General features: G+C 31.6%; 1 protein-coding gene across 1 annotated transcript; it reads left to right on the top strand.

The window, feature by feature from the left end:
- Positions 1 to 8,715: 8,715 nt before the first annotated feature.
- LOC137822731 (uncharacterized) lies at positions 8,716 to 9,762 on the top strand. Its single transcript, XM_068627694.1, has 2 exons — positions 8,716 to 9,051; positions 9,410 to 9,762. Exons 1-2 carry the CDS (start codon positions 8,914 to 8,916, stop codon positions 9,599 to 9,601), a joined length of 330 nt encoding a protein of 109 aa, XP_068483795.1. The 5' UTR covers positions 8,716 to 8,913; the 3' UTR covers positions 9,602 to 9,762.
- The last annotated feature ends 11,342 nt before the right edge of the window (positions 9,763 to 21,104 follow it).

Raw genomic sequence — 21,104 nt, 5'->3', positions numbered from 1 at the left:
GATAAACAACCCTAAAGTTGTTTGTTTTGATTGGCTGAAAAGTCAAAAGCTAGACAATGTAAGAAAGCTCCTCAAAGATCATTCCCTTAGAAAGTTCTTGGAGATAAAAGGGAATATCTATCCAGATTTGATAAGAGTTTTCTACACAAATCTCAAGTTTGAGGGAAACAACCTTGTTTCTCATGTAAAAGGTGTAGATATGGAGATTACACATGAAGTGTGGACTACTGTAGCTGGTCTAAAGTACTCAGGCCTCAGAATTAACAAAGGGAACCTTGGTGTAGTGGAGGACTTCAACAAAGTTCAATACTACAAGAGTTGCCTGAAGAACCAAAATGCACAAGTTGGGACTTGTTCGGTTGGTGGCTTAAGACTTGATGAAAGATTTCTAGCTCTCATTGTGACTTGGATTTTAACTCCAAGGGGAAGCAATCATTCTGTTCTCACTGAGGAAGATCTGGTGTACATCTTCTGCATTATGAAGAAGATCATAATTAATTGGATACACATCATCAAAGAGCACATGCAAAAGACAATGAGGTTAAGTGACTATCGTTATCCATATGCTGTTTTGATTTCTAAATTTCTGTACTATTTTGAAGTGAACCTAGAGGATGAAACATCTGAGTTGGTCAAGTCAACTCAAGAGTTGAACAATGGATCTCTCAGCAAAATGGGTTTCACCAAAGTAGGTGGCAAATGGATTAGCAAAGATGGTGACTTTGGAGCCTCATCTAGTGTTGCTGCTGATCATGAACAAGATGAACCTGCTGATATGGATTTTCAACATGAAGATTTACCTGAAGCACATCAAGATGTTGGACCTAGTGCTGTTTCTGGAAATCAAGAAGAAAGAATGCAATCGATGTCTTCTTTTGAAGAACTCATGATGAATAGGCTTGATACCTTTGCGAAGAATCAAAGGAATCTCCATGATCTTTGTGTCAGCAATTTCCAGAGGATTGATAATAGGTTTGACAGTATGGATGCACGTTTCATGACACTAGATGAACAAATTGAAGCAGTACAGAACCAAATCTTTGATATTCAATATGTTGATGATGATGATGAATGAAGAAAAACAATCGGTTAATGTATCGAAACAACCGATTGTTTTTTGTGGTTGTATCAGTTTTCTATTCTTTCTGCTTTTGTTGTTTTATATGTGATGTATTGAGAACAAATATCTTGTTTATTTCTTCTGTTTGTCTATTTGTGAAGACAAATAGGGGGAGATGTATGTTGTGTTTAATGTTTGTTTGGTTTTTATTTCTGAAAAACAGTTTGGATGAGTGAAACCTTATAGGTTTTTGCTCCTATATTTTGTTTGATTGTTTGCTCTGATATTATGTTCAAAATTTCTATATTTGTCTCTGTGCTAACCAAATATCAGAAGTTCTGTGTTCTGCTTAAAATTATGCTTTGCATGAACTGCTTAAGATTCAATCAGGTACAACACAAGCATCAGGGATTTATCTTCATCAAATAGGGGGAGATTATTGAACCAAGTGGTGTTCAAGCTTTGAAGAATCCAAAACCCTTTGAAGGATGTTGAAGGGTTGTGCTTGATGTTGCTGAGTTGTCTTAGATAGGATCTGGGGTAGTTTGAGTTTTGTATTTCACCCTTGATCGAATCCAAAGCATAGGCATTCTCAATCTTTTTAAAAGAAAAGTGTTTTTCAAACTAAGTGAAAAACAACCGATTGTTTTGTCGAAACAACCAATTGTTTTATACTTAGGTGTTTTTAGAAAAGATTGAAAATTGTTTTTCAAATAATTGAGTTGTTAAAACCAAAACAACCGATTGTTTGTTTTGGTACCATAACAGAAAAGTGGTTTTTGTTTTTGTTTTTAATTATTAATAACAATATGGTACAAATCAAGCAATCTCAAATAAGTACTACTTGTGACTTTGTTTATTGTAATTCAATTTACTTGTGTAACATAAACTATTTCTAATTGAACAACCATATTAGGAATGTAAATATGGTTTACAGGTTGAACCTGATGAACTGTTTCATTCATACAATTAAGAAGGGTGTTTGGGTTGACACCCATGCTTGTGAGACGTATATAAGTTATTTGTTCAATTTTTCTTTAATTTATTTATGTTTATCATGTAATTTCCTAACATTTGCATCTTTTGATGATGGTGTAGGAAAACTACCACGAGCGCTTGAGGGTCATTCAATCACAGAGTTCTTAAGGATCAATCAGTGATTTTGACCAACTAGATGCAGCAACCAAGCTTCAGGCTTAGAAGGATGTTGTTGGAGGGAATAATATGTTGAGATTATGAGAGTCTAAGTTAAAGAGGGGTGAATTGTACTTAAGGAAATTTTCGCAAAAATACTATTTAAATAATCCTGACAAAAAAAGAATAGATTGATTTAAAGAAAAACAGATTGATTTCCTTATTTCACGAAGTAGTTTCATAAATACAACAAATTAGTTTTAGAATCAACAAATTTTATTTCTGAGTTATCAATTTTGATCTTTATACAATGAACTGTTAAGAACAAAATCAAGAATAAATGCTTTGAAAACAATGAAATATCAAAGATTCAATTTAGTTTCAAAAACCAAGATCTTGAAAAACAAATCAAGTGAGATGAGATCTTTCTTTCAAATTTAAAGAACAATAGTTTTAAAACTCACAATTTCAATTATCTATTTAAACCAGTTCTGGAAAGATTGATCAAGAATAAGCATAAATTAAATCAGCAACTACTTTTCTTTTAAAACCATATTATATATGAAGAGTTAAAAACAATTCTTAAATCAATATTGCTTTCATGAGACTAATATTTAAGAATAAATTTTTCAAAGATTAAGGTTTCCCACGGGTTCCAAGATTGCTTAAAGACTTGTTAAATTCTGGAAAATAGAATGTGATTTATGTCAATACAGCAGTTAAAACAACAGATTGAATTTTAGAACAACAAATTTATTTTATCACAGATATCCAGATTTCAGTTTTTGAATGCAGTGATTTAGAAAGAAGAGAAGCACACACAGATTCATATTGGTTCACTCAATGTGAGCTACATCCAGACCCACCTTACACTAATATGGATTATGCTAGAACCACAACAATCTTTACAAAAAAATTACAACCAAACTACTTATTGAACCCTACAAAAACTAAAAATACAAACTGAAATACCCTATTTTAGCAGCTTTCTACCTTCAAGAAACACTATCAAGAAGCATACACAAACACTTTTACAAAGAAAGAAAGTTTGGAAAGAAAACAACTTTATTGCAGACTCAAGAGTTCAAACCAAGAACCTCACAGCTACAGCACTTGACAGAACCTTGAATCCCAAGCCAAAAGGAACCAACATAAGAACACTTAAAAGTTTTTTAAAAAAACTTTCAAAAACTAAGTTCACTTGAAAACTGTATGCACTTTGTATAAGCAAGGGATGATTTGACCTGAGATTAAGGTCATTTTTTATAGGTTTCGGATCAAAACAGTTTTCCTAAAAAAGAGTTAAAAAATGTTATGAAACAACATATTGAAGTTTAAAAGAACAGATTGCATTTTGAAAATACATTTGGTGGTAACATAACCACTTTCTAATTAGTTGAAAACTGAAAGTGTGAACAAAACAAAATTTTGGAGTTAAAACAAAATTTTGAAAAAGCAAAACAGTTTTGATGCAATACCAATGAATCAATTGTTTTGTCAAACAACAGATTAAATTTGTGTGTAGTGAAAGTTTTTTAAAAAAACTTGGAGTAGATTCTTAAAACTCTTTTTAAGAGACCCTTGTGCTTAAGTTCATCACCATGGCTATGAGATATGAGTTTGAATCAAAGTGCAACATTTTACTTAAATCAAAGGACTGCATAGTGGGAGGACACTGTCGGACTGATGCAGCAACAACTGACCTTGATGATAGAGCAACAACATACTAGCTCATTCCACCACCAATATGCAAAACATCATGATCACTAGCTCATTCTTTAAAGTTCATCCCAAAAATGTTAGTTTCATTAGTTCACACTTCATAACTTGCACTCAATGTTTTATTTATTGAAATAGTTTGCATTGTTTTCACAGACAAATTTCATGGACGATATCAATGCTCATTATAATGCATGGGAAACTTATCTTCTCCTCTTGTATCTTCTACTTTTTTAATTACTTTTTGTACACTTTTTTATTTTTACTTTGAATCAAGTTTGATACATTATTGTACTTTTACAATTGTTTATGTAATTGTACATTTTACGTAACTCGTGCCTCATATTGCTTTTCGATTTACAATTACAATGGTAGGAATTGAAATAGTATGAAAACTTCATTTTATACTTATATTTGGATTTTCAATTCAAATATTTATTGGATTTTGTATTGTAATTAATATTTTAAATTCAATTAAATTTTCATGGAGGATTAAATTCACTAAAATTGGATGGTTTTAAAATATAATTTGGTAGGTTCAAATTGAAATTTTGGTTTTAACATATTTAGGTACTCATTAGGATTTCATATTTAACTTTTTTTCCTTTCTGATTGCTTATGTGTGGACTAAACCCACTCTATTTTTTCTTATTCTTTAGCGTGGGCTAAGCCCACTCTATTTTGTTTTTCAATTTTGTTTAGCATCTTCTTTTGCATTGGTTAAGCCCACTCTAACCTTTGTCTTTTGCGTCAACCTATATATGGACTAAGCACACTCTAATTTTTTATTTATTTTTGGTTTGCGTGACCCATTAATTTTGTTTTTAAATTACAAATTAATTCCTATGGCGTAGTCTAGACTAGCGTAATTTTTTTTTCATTTGTGTGGATTAAACCACGCTAAAGCCCACATATAAACAAGTTACTATAATATTAAACATCCACTTAACATAGAATAGATTATCGCTATGTGTGTTGGTTCCACACTTCAATGCTAAACTCACTAGATTTCTTGATTTTAGAGTCGGTTGGGAGATCGACACACTGTCCACACATAAGCATTGATTTTCCCATTTTTACGTCTATTTTTGGCCAAATTTATTTTATTATATTCGTGTAGTGATTATTTATTGATAGACAATAATCAACATATTTTAGTTTATTTACTAAACATAGAATTAAAATTGAAAAATAGTTTTTTTTTCTTTTATCTTCAAAAAATTATTTTCTTAAAAGTAATCTATGGTTTCTTAAAAATTGAAAGTAATAAAATAAATAATGATGTGTAACATAATAGCTTTTATAAAAAAAAAATTATATACTAATTGATATCTATAGATAGATTTAACATCTTTCTTTTCATAATTAACAAATTTATCAAAAAGGTTAAATTCTATAATTCTCATCCAACATTCTAAAAAGTTAATTATTTTACAATAGAAAAATTTAATTTCTTTTAAATATATAATTGCAGAAAGCACAAATGTTTTAAAGGAAAAATCTCATCATATAAGATAAAAACCATAAGATTAAAACAAAACACTTATGATGAATAAAAAGATCTAAGGGAGTCTCTTACAAATAAATAAACAGGCATATAACTATTTAACACATCAATGCTCACAAGTAAGAATAAGAAAAAAGATGAAAAATTTCAAATAGAGTTATTACACCAAATTATCTCCCTCCCTCTCTAGACTTATATATTATTAACTGTTGAAAATGAAAATCATCATCAACCCAATCGGACAGAAAAATGAATTATTAATTTTAATTTCAATATCCAAAAACATGTACTTTGGTGAATATGTCAAAAACATAATAGTTATTTTTTCCCTCTCTCTTTCTATTTGGTATCGTATTTAGTAAGAAGTCTCCCTTACCAACACAACCCTAATATAATATCTTCTCTATTTAAACGAGACAAATAAACTCTATATATTTGAATATATTCTCTATTTAAATGAGACAAATAAACTATATATCTTTTAGTATATTCTCTATTTAAATAAGACAAATAAACTTTATATATTCGAGTATATTATCTATTTAAATGAGACAAATAAACTCTATATATTTTAATATATTATCTATTTAAATGAGACGAATAAACTATATATCTTTTAGTATATTCTCTATATAAATGAGACAAATAAACTTTATATATTTAAGTATATTCTCTATTTAAGTGAGACAAATAACTCTATATATTTGAATATATTCTCTATTTAAATGAGACAAATAAACTCTATATATTTGAATATATTCTTTATTTAAATGAGACAAATAAACTTTATATATTTCAGTATATTGTCTACCTAAATACCCTAAAAAACCAAACAAGGGTAAAGATTGGAAATGCAAACAAAAATGAATATTCGTGAGTTGAAGATGAATATTCCAATATACTTGGCTATGGCTCACACTATAGCTACCATTATCTATTCATTAGATTATCTCTGGCCATGAACTATTTTGTGGTGATTATTGTGTTGTCTCAGTTTCTGACTTTGTTTGTTTCAGTTTACTTTGTAAGAACCTAATGCCAAAAGTCTTTGGTAAACAAGGGTACTAAGTTTCCAGCATTTAATGAATAGGTAAAAAATTTATTAAATAAAAATCAACATTAAAGATTAATTTTAAAGTTAATAGTTATTTTTTTTAGTTACATAATAATTTATAAATTTTACTAATAACAAAAAAGTATTATATATTAATAACTTTTTTATTTTTAAAATATATCTAAAATAATTAATTTAGTGATCAATTATTTTATTTTTAAAATTAACTTTTATTTAATAATTTTTTAAAGTAATTCATAACAACTTTATTATAAATTGGACTTGGATAACTATAGTAATCCCTAACGTCGGTGAAAGTGCAAATCTTTTCTGAAGATGAACAAATATCTTGGCAATGCAAAGGCCAAAATGTTCAAAATCAAACTAACCATGATCAGAACTTGACAAATTACTGCAACACCATCTTCATAATCACACGACCGACAATGCCACAAATAACTCAACACGTGTCCAGAATTTAGGATGAACAAAGGATAATAACTTGTCTTCTAGACAACATACAAATAATTCTCTATCTGTTTAGGTGTGTTTTCTCATAAAATCAGAATCACTTTAATAATTTATTCACTATTACAAAATATCAATCACTATTACAAAATATCAAAATCGTGAGTAGAAAACTGTTATTAAGAAAAAGTGAAAGCAATTTCGTAATCATATTGTTTTTCTAACAACGATTATGAGGAAATTGTTGCTAAAAATGATTTGGAAAAAATTATGGTTAAAAACTTTTTTGAGAAAGATATAAAGACGGTTTTGGAAGGAATCACCGTTAAAAATTGTTTTGGAGAGATATAAAGATGGTTCTGAGAGGAACCGTCATTAAAAAGTGTGAAATTTCTTCAAAAAGTGTTGTGTTAGGCGCGTCTCCCTTTCTTATTTTGTTTCGGACTCATTCTTCTCAATACACTCATTTCTCTCACTCTCACTATCACACTCTTCTCTATGTCACACTCTAGTTGCAACCTCTACCACACCACAAAATCGTCACTGTTCAACCGACTTCCGTGCAACCTCTACCACATCGCAAAAACATTGTCGCGCAACCTACATCACACCACACGACCTCCATCACTCCAGCCACGTGACCTCGCCCTAGTCGCACCACACCGAAAAAGTGTTAGCTCGTATGACACCGCAACCTTCGCCCTCAACCCCAACCGCACCGCATCGAAAATGGTCCAACTCTGCAAGCACTGCCTCAACCGCAACCTCGGCGCTCAGCCGCCCCCATTGGAATTCTTCCCTCCAATGGCCACCGAACACCTCTTCCGCGCTAGATTTTTTTATTTATTTATTATTTGTTGAATTAACGACGACTTTTAAAAGTGTTGTAAATATTAATTTAGAACAACAATTTTTAGAATCATCGTTATAATTTGTTGATTTATAACGACACCAAAATTAACGATGATTTTAGAATCATCTTCAAATGTTCTTGTTAAGCGTCGTTAAAACTATTTTCTGCGGTAGTAATTTTTAATTCAATTTTATATTATACACATTACTAAATAAAATTTTAATTATAATAAAGAATAACTCAAGAACTTGAATAGTTGTATCTAAATGTTTTTCTATCATATGCTTTTAAGGCAACACATGTTGTTTAAGTCTTTTCTTCTTGTAATTTAATAGTATTTCTTTCAATTTATCTGATTTTTTAGGTTATATATATATATATATATATATATATATTAAAACTTAAAATTATTACAATAAATTATTTTTATTCTAATATTTATGGAGTTTCCTATTTTAATTTTTTTTTCACAATATTAATTAAATGTTAGATAAAAGTTAGCTATAATTAATTTGAAAGAAGAAAAAGTAATACAAATCTTTTAAAAATTCTACAATAAAAAGAAAACAAAATTACCTATTTACACCTCTGTCATTAAGGAAATGTTAATTCAGAATGTAAAACTTTTATTTTAAAAGCATTATAATCCAAATTTTTCCTAAGGAGAATTTCTTTATTATGAACAAGTTGGTTTAATATGAAAATTATCTAATCCAAATTTAAAAGGGGTGTAAGATAAGATTGTTTAGGTAGAAGAAGAGATAACATGTTTAATCAATAAGTTGAGTCTAGTGGTCCATGATATGTGCCAAGGATAGAGACAAGCTTGATCCATATGCAGATGCAGTTAACATGAGATGCCATACTGGGTCCATGTTTATCATATAGTAAAAAATGGCTAAATGCATAGCATTTTTTTTGGTCCACAAAGGCAATCCATATACGTGGCAGATCAATTAACACTACCCCTTTTCATCTGATTCTATATAATACCTCCATCCATTACCCTTTAATCTGCACTTTACAGCCCTTTTACAATAAACTACTTTTGCTTTATATCTGTGATTCATTTCCAACTTTTGTTGTTTGGTGAGGAAAATTTTGCTTTGGTGTTCATCATGCTAGAAGGCAAGGCTGTGATTGGTGAGACTGACATGCTTCAGACCATGCAGCAAGATGCCTTGGATTTAGCTTCCAAAGCACTTGATGTCTTTGATGTCACTGAAGCCATTGAGATTGCCAGATTTATAAAGAAGGTAAATTGAAAAGAACAGTCTCACAAACATCTTTTTATCATGAAAAAACAATAACAAAGTTTGAACATATAAGATTTCACATGAACTGCTTAAATCCTCTCAGTACTGACTCTTGTAAAGTTTGCTGATATGTTGTTTGCTAAATTAAATAAATGTGCATTACTTTTTTATGATTTTGATAACTATTTATTAGTATATGCTTCTTGAGTTTAGTAACAACAAACCATCCTAAGTATGATTTATTAGGAAAATCAATATGCAAATGAATCACATGATTAGATAATAGTATATATCAGTGCATTCCAATCAAAATCTTTTTGTTTACTGTTTGGTAATTGTCTTTGAGTTGTTACTGCAGGAATTTGATAGGATGCATGGACCTGGTTGGCAGTGTATTGTAGGCACTGATTTTGGTTCATTTGTGACCCACTGTTGTGGCTGTTTCATCTATTTCTGCTTAGGCAACTTGGCCATTTTACTCTTCAGGGGCTCAGCTGCTCCAGAGGCACATGAAAATCAGTTCTCAGCTGTAGAGGCAGCCAAAGCATAATTTCATTGCTTAATTTCCCCTCTTCTATACTTTTATGTTTGTGTTCATTCTATGATAATTGATTTAGAAAGAAATGGAAGGTTTGAGAGAGAAACAATATGAAAGAGGCCTATATATATTTTATACAATTGCAAGTTACTAACATATTTTTTGTTGACAAATATGTTTTATTTAGATGTCAATTATTTTGCCTATTTATCTCAAAAAGTATAAATGTTTTCAGTTGTCCTCATAGAAGTGCAAACCTCAAATAGAACAATAATAACAATAACCTTGTCCCTCATATTAATAATAATAATAATATAATAATAATAATAATAATAATAATAATAAGGATTGTGAGGCAGAACCTGGATTTGGGTTCAGTTGAGTTTTATATAAACTCTACAATGCGTAAATTTCTAGTCAAGCTTGATTTTGTGGTGGCGTATAAAGTAAAAAAAAAAGGGTTTTTTTATGTTTGTTTTTCCGTGTGAAAGAAAGATGGAGATGATGTACAAATATAAGTTTAATGATGAGAAGACAATAGGGCTGATTCACCACATCAATTCAAAAATCAGATGGAATATTCGTTTTTTTAGGAATTGAAGGAAATAAGAGAAGGTAAAAGGTTGTAGCAACTGATTGAACGTAATTGTACAAGATTGCAAAACTGATCTTATTCATTTTGATTTACTCAATCATATATATAATAAAATTACAATTACTGGAAGCTATAAAATATGAATACTAACAGGTGGCCTGTAAACTAACTGATCCGATCGGTCATCGGTAGTCGATGACGTCAGCAGCAGATAACCACGTGGACCACTCGCAGGGTGACACGTGGATCAGGTGGCAGAGAAATCAAGGAGGAGATCACCCAGAACGGTGATCGGTGGTCAATAACCGAGTGGCCACCGACAGATCAGTTCCAAGATAAACACCCGGGGGAGAACGCGAGAAGCAATAGAGCACCGATCAGTCATCGGGTGCATGGTCATCGGGGTTTCGTGTTACACGCAGTTAAACTGGGACTGAGATTCCCAGCGAGAGCGTTACGCATGGACCTCGCATGATCATACCTCAGAGAAAGAAGAGCTCCTCACCGGTAGAATCGTGCACGAGAGTGGCCTGAGGGAGTTAGTAAACCAGTCAGTGATTGGTGACTCTCTCAACCCATTACGTGCCTGACATCGTGAAGGGGAAATCGTGTATGCAGAGAGCAGTGCTTGGTGAGTGTGCCTAGTCCAGCCACACTTGGCGTTCTCCTGGGAATGTGCGATTCACCCAGATGGAAGAAATGCGCTAAGTTACTCCGCAAGGGAATAACTTAGGCGCACAAAGAGATGCGCTAGAGCCCTTCAGGTAGTGGCACATGTACGGTTAGATGTGAGTTGCATGCCTCCACGTGTCACTGTCTGAGAGGGGCGCGACCCAGATAAAGGTGCACTCCGTATCGTGAAAGGTACAGACAGAAAACCCAGACACCCACGACCCTGACTGTGGTACGTTTTCGTACAAAAGCATAACAGAATTCTGACACACGCAGAGAACAGCGTAACAGAATTCTGTTAGGCACAGACACAGAGGGAGATAAAAAGAGAATCAGAGAGAAATACACACACATTACTTTTGTTAGTGATTCTGTGATCTAACTTGAGCGTCAGAGTGCAAACGGCCGCTAGAGGCGTTGTCTGTGTGTTTGCAGGTTGCATTCGGAGTTCCCAGAGGAGGAGGTTCTAAGAGTATTCTTGCAGATAACACAGTTGCATAGGCGGGGCAAGGAAGCGACAAAGCAATTCCTCCACGCTCGAGTTGTCGACAGGATCACTGACCATTAATGCAATATAACGGTAAAATAGTTTAAGGGTAATAAAATCAGAATTAATAATAATAAAATCTGAATTAATAACCAACATCCTCCCTTAATTCTGATTTGGAACAATCTTCCCAATTTGAGTCATGATATTGTTTTTCTCAATCGCCATCAATTCTTCATTCATAGCCTTTTGCCATTTAGGGTGTTGAATGGCATCGGTAAATCCCACAAGTTCTGATTCTGCAAGAAAAGCAAAGTGAAACAAATCTCCATTGTCATCAACTTCATCATCAAGATTTACTTCGCAATCTTGAAGATGTACAGGTTGTCGTTGTTGCCTTCTTGGTCGCTCCATCATAGTTGCAATTGGAGTTGCAACTTCAGGTTGAATTACAACTTCAGGTTGAACTGCAGATGCTTCAATAGTGACTTCATCTTCCACATCATTGTTCAAAACGTAAATATATCGTTTTTTTAATCCATTTCAATTGTTGCATTCCATTGTCATTCCTCATCTTCGAAAAATGTAACATCACAACTAACAATCACCTTCTTTGTCATTGGATTGTACAGTTTGTATCCCTCATGCTTATATCCAATGAAAATGGTCTTCAGTGCCTTATCATCCAACTTCGATCTTGCTGCCTTGGGAACATGAGCATAAGTAATTGACCCAAATACCTTCAAGTGTTGCACATTGGGTTTGAATCCACTACATGCCTCAATCGAAGTTGTGTTAGGAACACTCTGAGTGGGTGATCTGTTTATCAAATATACCGCACATGTTACGGTCTCAGCCCAAAAATAATTTGGCATACCTTTCGCTTTAAGCATGCTCCTCGCCATGTCCATGATTGTTCTATTCTTTCTCTCAGCAACTCCGTTGTGTTGAGGTGTGTAGGGGCAAGTTATGTTATGTTGCAACCCAAGTTCTTCACAGTGCCTCTTGAATTCATTAGACTTGTACTCACCTCCTCCATCACTACGCACCATCTTAATTTTTCTGTCACTCTTTCTTTTAACAAATGCTTTAAATATTTTAAAGCAGAGGAATACCTCATCCTTGCTTTTCAATACATAAATCCAGGTTTTCATTGAAAAATCATCAATAAAGGTTAGAAAATACTTATTACCTCCAACTGATGATATGTTCATCGGGCCACAAACATCTGTATGGACAAGCTCCAAAGGAAATTTTGCACGCCAAGGCTCCTTAACAAATGGTATCCTGTGATTCTTTCAAAAAATGCAAGTCTCACACAATTGATCAGGGTGATGAATATGGGGTAAACCATTCACTAAATTTCTTTTGGAAAGATTTTCCAAACTCTGAAAATTTAAGTGCCCAAAGCGTAAATTTCATAACCACGATTCGTTATTCACTATTGCATTCAAGCACTTGAAATCACCCATATGAATATCTACTGGAAACATGCGGTTTTTTGATAAAAAGGGTTTTAAGACAAATTACCTTTTTTATCAAAAAGTGAGAATTTATTTTTAACTATGTGCATCACGTAACCCTTCTTGGCCAGTTGTCCCATACTCAACAGATTACTTTTCATATCAGGTACATAGAAAACATCATAGAAGTACTTGTGATCACCATTCTTCAATGTGATAAGAATTCGCCTTTTTCCAGTCACCGGAACGAACCTGCCATCACCGAATTTCACTTTTGTGCGAAATGAATCATCCAAATCCGCAAACAGATCCTTCTGACCACACATATGATTCGTGCAACCTGTATCCAAATACCAAGTCTGATTGTTTGGGGTTTCATTTGATGTGGCTGCCATTAGTAGTGTATGATCCTCTTCATCTTGTACGTGATTACTATCTTCTTGAGCACAATTGGCAGCATGATTATCACCTTTTGATTTGCACTAATTTGCATAATGGCCATGTTTATGGAAATTATAACACTCAACATTTGATTTATTATAAATGTCTCCTCATTCTCCACGACCACATTCCCCGCGTCAAGCGCCTCCATGATTCTGGCCACCACGACCTTTGCTGAAATAGCTACCATGTTTATGATAGCTTGTTCAATTGAGGCTTGTGCTTGTGAAGCTTGTTCAATTGATTTTTCAATATTATTGTCATTCATCCGCTGCTCATGTGCTCGTAGGGAACAAGACAATAACCTTACTATCATTTTTGAAATGTCATTGGCCTCTTCAATTGCGGCAACAACATGTTCAAATCTGGGAGTTAAAGACCTCAAAATCTTTTCCACCTTTGCCTGCTCCGAATGTGTTTCACCATTACTCTTCATCTGATTTGTCAAGGCAAGAACTTTGTTTATATAGACATCAATAGTCTCTGTGGTTTCCATCTGCAACAATTCATATTGACGTCTTAGGGTTTGAAGACGCACCCTCTTAATCTTGTCATCACCTTTATAATTGTTTGACAAAATGATCCAAGCCTCACTTGCAGTTGTTGCTCCTTCTATCTGCTCAAATGTCTCGTCATTCTTCCCTTGATGAATGAGATACAAAGCTTTATTGTCCTTCTTCTTCTAGTCACGATGCGCTACTCGTTGTGCCTCAGTTGCATTATCACCTAATGCAGACACTCCACTCTCAACGACATCCCATAACTCATGATAATCAAACAAAACTCTCATTTGCACACACCACCGATTGTAATTTTTTCCATCAAGGATAGGGATTGATAATTGGGTAGAGTTCATGATAACAGACTAGCTCTTGATACCAGTTGTAGGAACTAATTGAAGGAAATAAGAGAAGGCAAAAGGTTGTAGCAACTGATTGAACGTAATTGCACAAGATTGCAAAACTGATCTTATTCATTTTGATTTACTCAATCATATATATAATAAAATTACAATTACTGAAAGCTATAAAATAGGAATACTAACAGGTGACCTGTAAACTAACCATTAATGCAATATAACAGTAAAATAGTTTAAGGGTAATAAAATCAGAATTAATAATAATAAAATTTGAATTAATAACCAACAATTTTGTCCTTAATGATTTAAAAAACTTTGTGTTTTTTATATTCATATTCGTAAGTTAAATTACAAAGTTCTAGATATATAAGTTAAGAACTAATATGTTACTTTCAGATTTGGCCATTCAAAAGCTTACTTGATTAGCATAAATGACATTTTGGATGCCAAGATCCATAAACAAACATAAATGAGTTTCAAATCTCGATTCAGCACCATTTATATCACACCATTTCTGACATAGAAATCTATAACTTATAACCCACTTCTGGATATGGCTATCCGGAAGCTTAAATAAAACATGAAAATGACCTTCTAGATATTTAAATCCAGAGTATATAACAACCACTTCTAGATTTCTGCATCCATAAACAAACATGAAACTAAGAACAATGTTGAATTTTAAATTTTATGTTAAATGCGTGTCTTAAAAATGACATGATGCAGAAAGAAACGACTACACAAGACTTCTTTAGCTAGCGTGATGAAGCCAGTTGTAGTGACTTTGGGTCATGGTTTTGTTACTTGATTTGGACCTTTAACAAGGTAAGGCATAATTATAATGGGTTCTTTACTAAGCTGAGATGCACGACTAAGCTGGGATACACGAGAGAAAAGAAAAAAAAGAAAAGAGAAGAAGTTATCGTAACTATATAAAAGGGCATCACACATGTTTTAAATCATTTGTCATATGTCAATGTAAATCTACAAAATCGTCATCCTTTTACCAACGTCAACACCAATACGGAAGGGATCACATTAACTTCTTTTAAATGGGACTAAATTGAGAATAAAAAGCAAAGGATCGCATTTAATAAATTCGATAAATATTTGACCAAAAATCCTATTAAATATAATAAAATACTTTGGATGATTTAAAAAAAACAATATTATATTTTACAAAATCATGCCTCATTATCAAAAACTTTAAAGTCTAAGCTCGATATTTAAAGAACAAAAGAAAAAATAATTTAATGATGATTAAAAATATTCTTTAACAACAATTTTGAAACAATTGTCATTAAAATTATTATAAAATTTGAGAGTTTTCAACGATAGTTACAATCGTCATAATATATGTCATATACGACAACCATTGTTCATAAAATCATCATCCTATGTGACATATATCATAGGAGTTTGGCTACATTTGTTATCATTTATGTTACTTCTGTACCGGTCGGTTTTGGACGAGTCAACTTCGATCTTGGTGATCGATCAACCGTGTCAAAAACATACTTCAAGGCACTTAATAAATTGTGGCAACAACAGTTACAAGAGTTCTTCATAAGTCATAATCATGTCCCGAATAATGTGGATGACATCTCTGAGAAATCAACCAAACACTAATTAAGTGAAAGATATTAAAGATATTCTTCAAATATACCCATATACCAATATATCTCCCTATAAATCAAGGATCATGCTACACATTAGTGAGAAATTGATATTCAGCTCATCACAACAAGGGTCCATGACTGAAAACTATAAATAAACTCTTTACAGAGGTGTAAGGTACACTTTAATCACTTTTACAAATATATACTCTTTATGTAGAGTACTTACTTGATAGTCCTTTTTCAGGTTAACCCCGATCGAACGTTAGCAATGAAATGAGGAGATTTGAAGGAATGAACGAGGAGACAACCGACATGTCAACAATTGCACAACAAATCTCAGGTACTATTTAGGCTCAATTTGCTTACATAGGTACAACTTCATTTTTACTTTTTTTCACATTAATTTAGTTTGTGATGAGGGTTTTGACTAGAGCATTCATCATATGATGCTTGAGCGACAATGATTGAAGTTACAACTGTAGTTTGTTTCTTTTTCTTTTTTATGTTATTTTTATTTTATGGTAATCAATTTGATCACCTTATGTATCATAATTGCATAACACCCACAATTTACAACCAAAGTATTAATTTTCTTTCAATTGAAATTATAAGGTTACATAATTTAATAAAATAAAAATATAAAAACAATTACGAATAAGTATTGCAAATGTAAAAAAAAAAGTTAAAACATAGAAACTATAATTGAAAATTCTAAATTAAAGAAACTTTGTTGAAAAACTATTGCAATATGTTATACACCTTAATATGTTCTAAAAAATATCAAGTATGTCGTTGTGTTAATCTAACGTACTTAATGGCTTCAAAGACAAATGATTATACATCCATGAAATACTATAAGATATAATAACTTGAAACTAGTATATTAACTACAACAATTGATGCACATATAAAAATCATTCATATCAATTCCTTGCATACAAAATTATTAAGAGACTCTCCTAAATATTGATTTCTCGCATATTTACAAAAATTCCTTATCATTACGAACAAATGTTATAATAAAATTAAAATTTCAAATCTATTACTAGCATTCAAATATGTTAAGCATTATCATTTAGGTCAGAAATGCAAAAGTACTTTCTAGTCAAATCTAAGGATCAAAATCATGAATAGTTTCAAGCTTTGAGAATAAAATGAAAATACAAATCATCAATCAAGAATTGAATATTATAAATAAATATCATCTCAATACGTAAGAGTTTGAACAGATTACTCTTAACCCTAAAGGAAAGAATTAGCCACTTATATTGGTCATTACAAGCATGGAAAGCAAGAAAAGAAGATCCAGGGTGTTTCTCCTTGGCGGTTGCCTCCCCTAGGATTTTCTATCTCTCCATATCGTCCCAATGATGTTTAGGGTTATGCCTCATTCCTTCTAGTTAACCTAATTGAGCTTGGTCTAAGTGACATTTTGCTTAAGAGAGATATTACTCGCTTAAGCGAGTTTTATGAGAAAAAGGCCAACTTCTCTAGAGTAAACTTGATTAGGCGAGCCTTGGGCGAGTTTCTCTTAAACGATCTTGCTTGGGCAAGTTTGGACGAGTTTGGCCGAGTTTTTAATGTTTCAACTTTGCCTTTTCATCTTGTCTTTAACTTGTCCATTCTCCTTTAGTCCTTTTATCTCCATTTTCCACTAAATTCATGAAATTAACACAAATTTGGAAATAAATCATTCATATTTCTCTTATAATCCAAAAATATGTAAAAAAGTTCAAATTTCAAATTAGGGATTGAATTATAACTATTTTAACAATTAAAGTCCAAAAGTTCCTATCTTTTTATATGAAATATTGTTGAATTATGGCACTTATAAAAGTTATTCAGTGTGAAGAAGTGGAAAACATGATTAAATCTTTTACAAATATATATTCAACGTTCAAAGGAACCATAAGTAAAGAAAGGAATTCTAGTTGCATTAATGCAAATATCAAATGAAGATGACTCGAAGATTAATTAAAAGGAAACATTTCCTAACTCAGCATGTACTACGTTAAAGAAGAATCAACGTGACAAAGATAATAGAATAATTAGTCACAAAATATTAAAGGTTAACATTCACATCAGAAGTCTAAAAGAAAACAATTCAAATTGTTTATCACACTCAAAGACACGCAAATTTAATCAAAACAAAAGTTTGCATGTTCAACGTCTGAGAGAAGAAGATGATGAACAATACTCACCAATGAAGGATATGATAGAGATGGTCAAGATTGCAACATTGAAGTATCAACGTTCAGATTTGGATAAAGAAAAAAACAATTCAAATTATATTTAAAGTCCAAGACGTGGAAGAATCAATCAGATTAAAGAACTTCTACATCCAACGTCTAACGATTATGTGAATAAGAGAAGAATTCAAATCTTCAACGATCATAATCTGAAAGATATATAAAGACCTTGAAGATGAAGAAGACACAAACAAGAGACCACAAATATACAACACGATCAAAATTTGTAGTGTGCATAATGTTACTTCGTTTGTATTTCATATTTGTTATTTAGAGCATCCATACTTTGGGGAGTGAGCCATATATTATAAATCCTTCACTGTGTGAAGATAACCCTGTGCATTTTTATTGTTGTTATTTGATTAAGAGTGTTTCTCACTTGTTGAGAGGTTTTAATCTTAGGGGGAGATTAAGATTGGTTACCTGGAGAGGTGTATAATACTTGTACTTGGAGATGTATATAATACTTGTACCTAGAGATGTGTAGAATACTTGTATACCTAGAGAGGTGTAGAGTACTTATATACCCAGAGAGGTGTAGAATACTTGTGTTAGTAAAGCCTCTTAAACAAGTTGTCTTAGAGGACTAGATGTAACCCATAACTTGGGTGAACTAGACAAGAAAAACCACAAATAGTGACAAAAAAAATCAGTCACTAAATGACCAAAATCAGTCACTAATTAAAATAGTGACCGATTTAGTGAAAAAATAGAATCGATCATTATTTTCTTCGTCACTAATGCATAATGATCGATTTACTGATCAAATTTAGTGACCAAATCTGTGACTGAAATTAGTGACTGAATCTGTGACTGAAACTAATGTTTGAATCTGTGACTAAAACTAGTGACCAAATCTATGCTGAAATTAGTGACTAAATTTATAATAAAAATTAGTGATCGAATCTATAACTACAAACAATGATCGATTTAGTGACTGATTTTGAAATATTTATTTCGTCACTAAATCAGTCACTAATGCATAATAACATTAATTTTATATAAACATTTGTAAAAAAAATGTTTACAAATGATAAAGATGAATATTCTTTGTTTTTACTATTAAAAATTTCTTTTATAATAAAAATTAAAAAAAAAACAAGACATATTTTTATATTTGTAAATGGAAACACAAACAGAAAATGAAAAAATATTCCCTTAATGTCAATTATAATCATTAAATAACTAAGAAATTTGGCACTGATTACAAAATAATTCTAGTTTACTCATTGGAGTGATTAAAGAGTAAAATCATGTCGTCCACACACAATTAATCAAACATTTATCTCATAATTATAAATTATATTATGAACCTTAAAAATTTTATTCATGTTTTTAAGTTCAATGGATACCCTATAAACAAGCGGTTGTAAGTAAAACAATTGTCAATAAAAATTTCAATAAAAGGAGAAAAGATGTATAAAATAATGTGATTCTTTAAATAAAATATTTGTGCATAAAATAATTTTAAGAAGAAAAAAATAATCTAATAACTATCCTTTGAGATGCATTCATAATTCTAAAAAGACAAATTTCACTTGATTGAGTTTAGTAGAAAATGTTATTTTACACATCATACATCACATGCTACCTTGGCATGCAATGCGGGTCGGCCTGTAGTCTATTACTAAAAAGTACGGGACGATCTCACTCATCTAGCTCATTGATCCGCTTAGTCCTGTTCCACATAATCCATAACCCGCATGCCAACAACGGGGTAGGACAGGATGGGTTGACCTGTTGACCCGCATAAATAAAAAAATAATTATTTTATTTTTTTATGAAAAAAAAAATCATACCACACTCACTCATTATTGCAGTGTGACCTTTATTTTATTTTTTAAAAAAAATTAATGCACTAAAATTTGAATGTTTTATTTAAAGAAATTAATATTAAGAGTGATAGTGGATTTAGCTTTAAGTAAAGTCTTATATTTAAAATTTGTTAATAAAAAAAATATAAAGAAGAGATTTCAATAAGATACTCGTTAAAAAAAATAGTCATCTTTATTAAAATATTTTGTAGCAAAACTTTTATAAGATACTATGATACATTTACGTACATATATAGGAAAAATATATGCAAAACAAAAATTTAATTATTTTTAATCAAGTCTTTTAACAACCCTCATACTTGAATTCATATTTTTATCTTAATTGAATGAATTGAAACAATAAAATTTTAATTTTTCAGTAGCAAAAATAGGTTTTCTTATAATTGATGAAACTTTAATTTTAAAAACAAATATTTTCCTTAAGCGGGCAGGCCCGCAGACTACCTCTTATGCGGGACGAGCCAATAAAATAAGTTCACACTACTTGTACGGGACGGACCAATCTGATCTACATTTTGCAAACCAAATGCGGAACAAATATGTGCGAGGTCGACTAGCCCGCATTGTCACCACTAATTGAGAATACATCACATAATGAAGCATCACTACATGAAAAATGAGTTAAAAAATATCATTGAGGTCAAGAAAAAAGAATGTTAATTAGTAAAATAAAAAAGCAATATGTGAAATGGTATATAATACATATAAAATATTCCCATTTTTTATTGGTATTATCAATCTAATATTTCATGCTAGCAATTTTAATTTAAAATTTCAAAATATTTCAAACATAATATAATAACTCTATATGTTAAAATAATGTAATAAATAAATCTAGTTGGATCCAAAATTTCATAATAATACTGTTAATTATAATGTTTACAAAGATACATTATGTTTATTTTTTTAAGTAAGAAAATATGTCATTATTCATATGATAAAGAACTATCTATGGAAATGCTACAAAGGAAATAAAGTCCTCTATCTTTTCCAATTCTTGCATGGAGAAGGATGTTACACCACTTCACCACTTCTTTATACTTCTTTATGTTACACCACTTCACCACTCCTTTATAGTTCATTTGGAGCTTGTTTCATGTACAAAATAGTTAATAACAATTACCTTTGCCTTTTGAGTCGTGATTAAGTCAGAGCCAAGATTACGTGTTTTTCAATGGTTCATCTAATAATTGCAAACATTCCTGAGGATGGGCATAAAAGTAGCCTTCTTCTTTGGGTTTTGTCAGGAATGATAACTCTTCTTTGACTACTTCTTCCAGCACCTCCATCTCTTC

This window comes from Phaseolus vulgaris, chromosome 11, assembly GCF_000499845.2.
Source record: "Phaseolus vulgaris cultivar G19833 chromosome 11, P. vulgaris v2.0, whole genome shotgun sequence".
Classification (NCBI taxonomy): domain Eukaryota; kingdom Viridiplantae; phylum Streptophyta; class Magnoliopsida; order Fabales; family Fabaceae; genus Phaseolus; species Phaseolus vulgaris.
This window is presented reverse-complemented; position numbering and strand designations above follow the sequence as displayed.

What these genes read in the sequence shown, in the direction of transcription:
- LOC137822731 (XM_068627694.1), top strand. Translation starts at nt 8,914, where the DNA reads ATGCTAGAAGGCAAGGCTGTGATTGGTGAGACTGACATGCTTCAGACC. An exon ending in TTGCCAGATTTATAAAGAAG is followed by an intron (nt 9,052 to 9,409) that starts GTAAATTGAAAA and finishes TTGTTACTGCAG; the next exon opens with GAATTTGATAGGATGCATGG.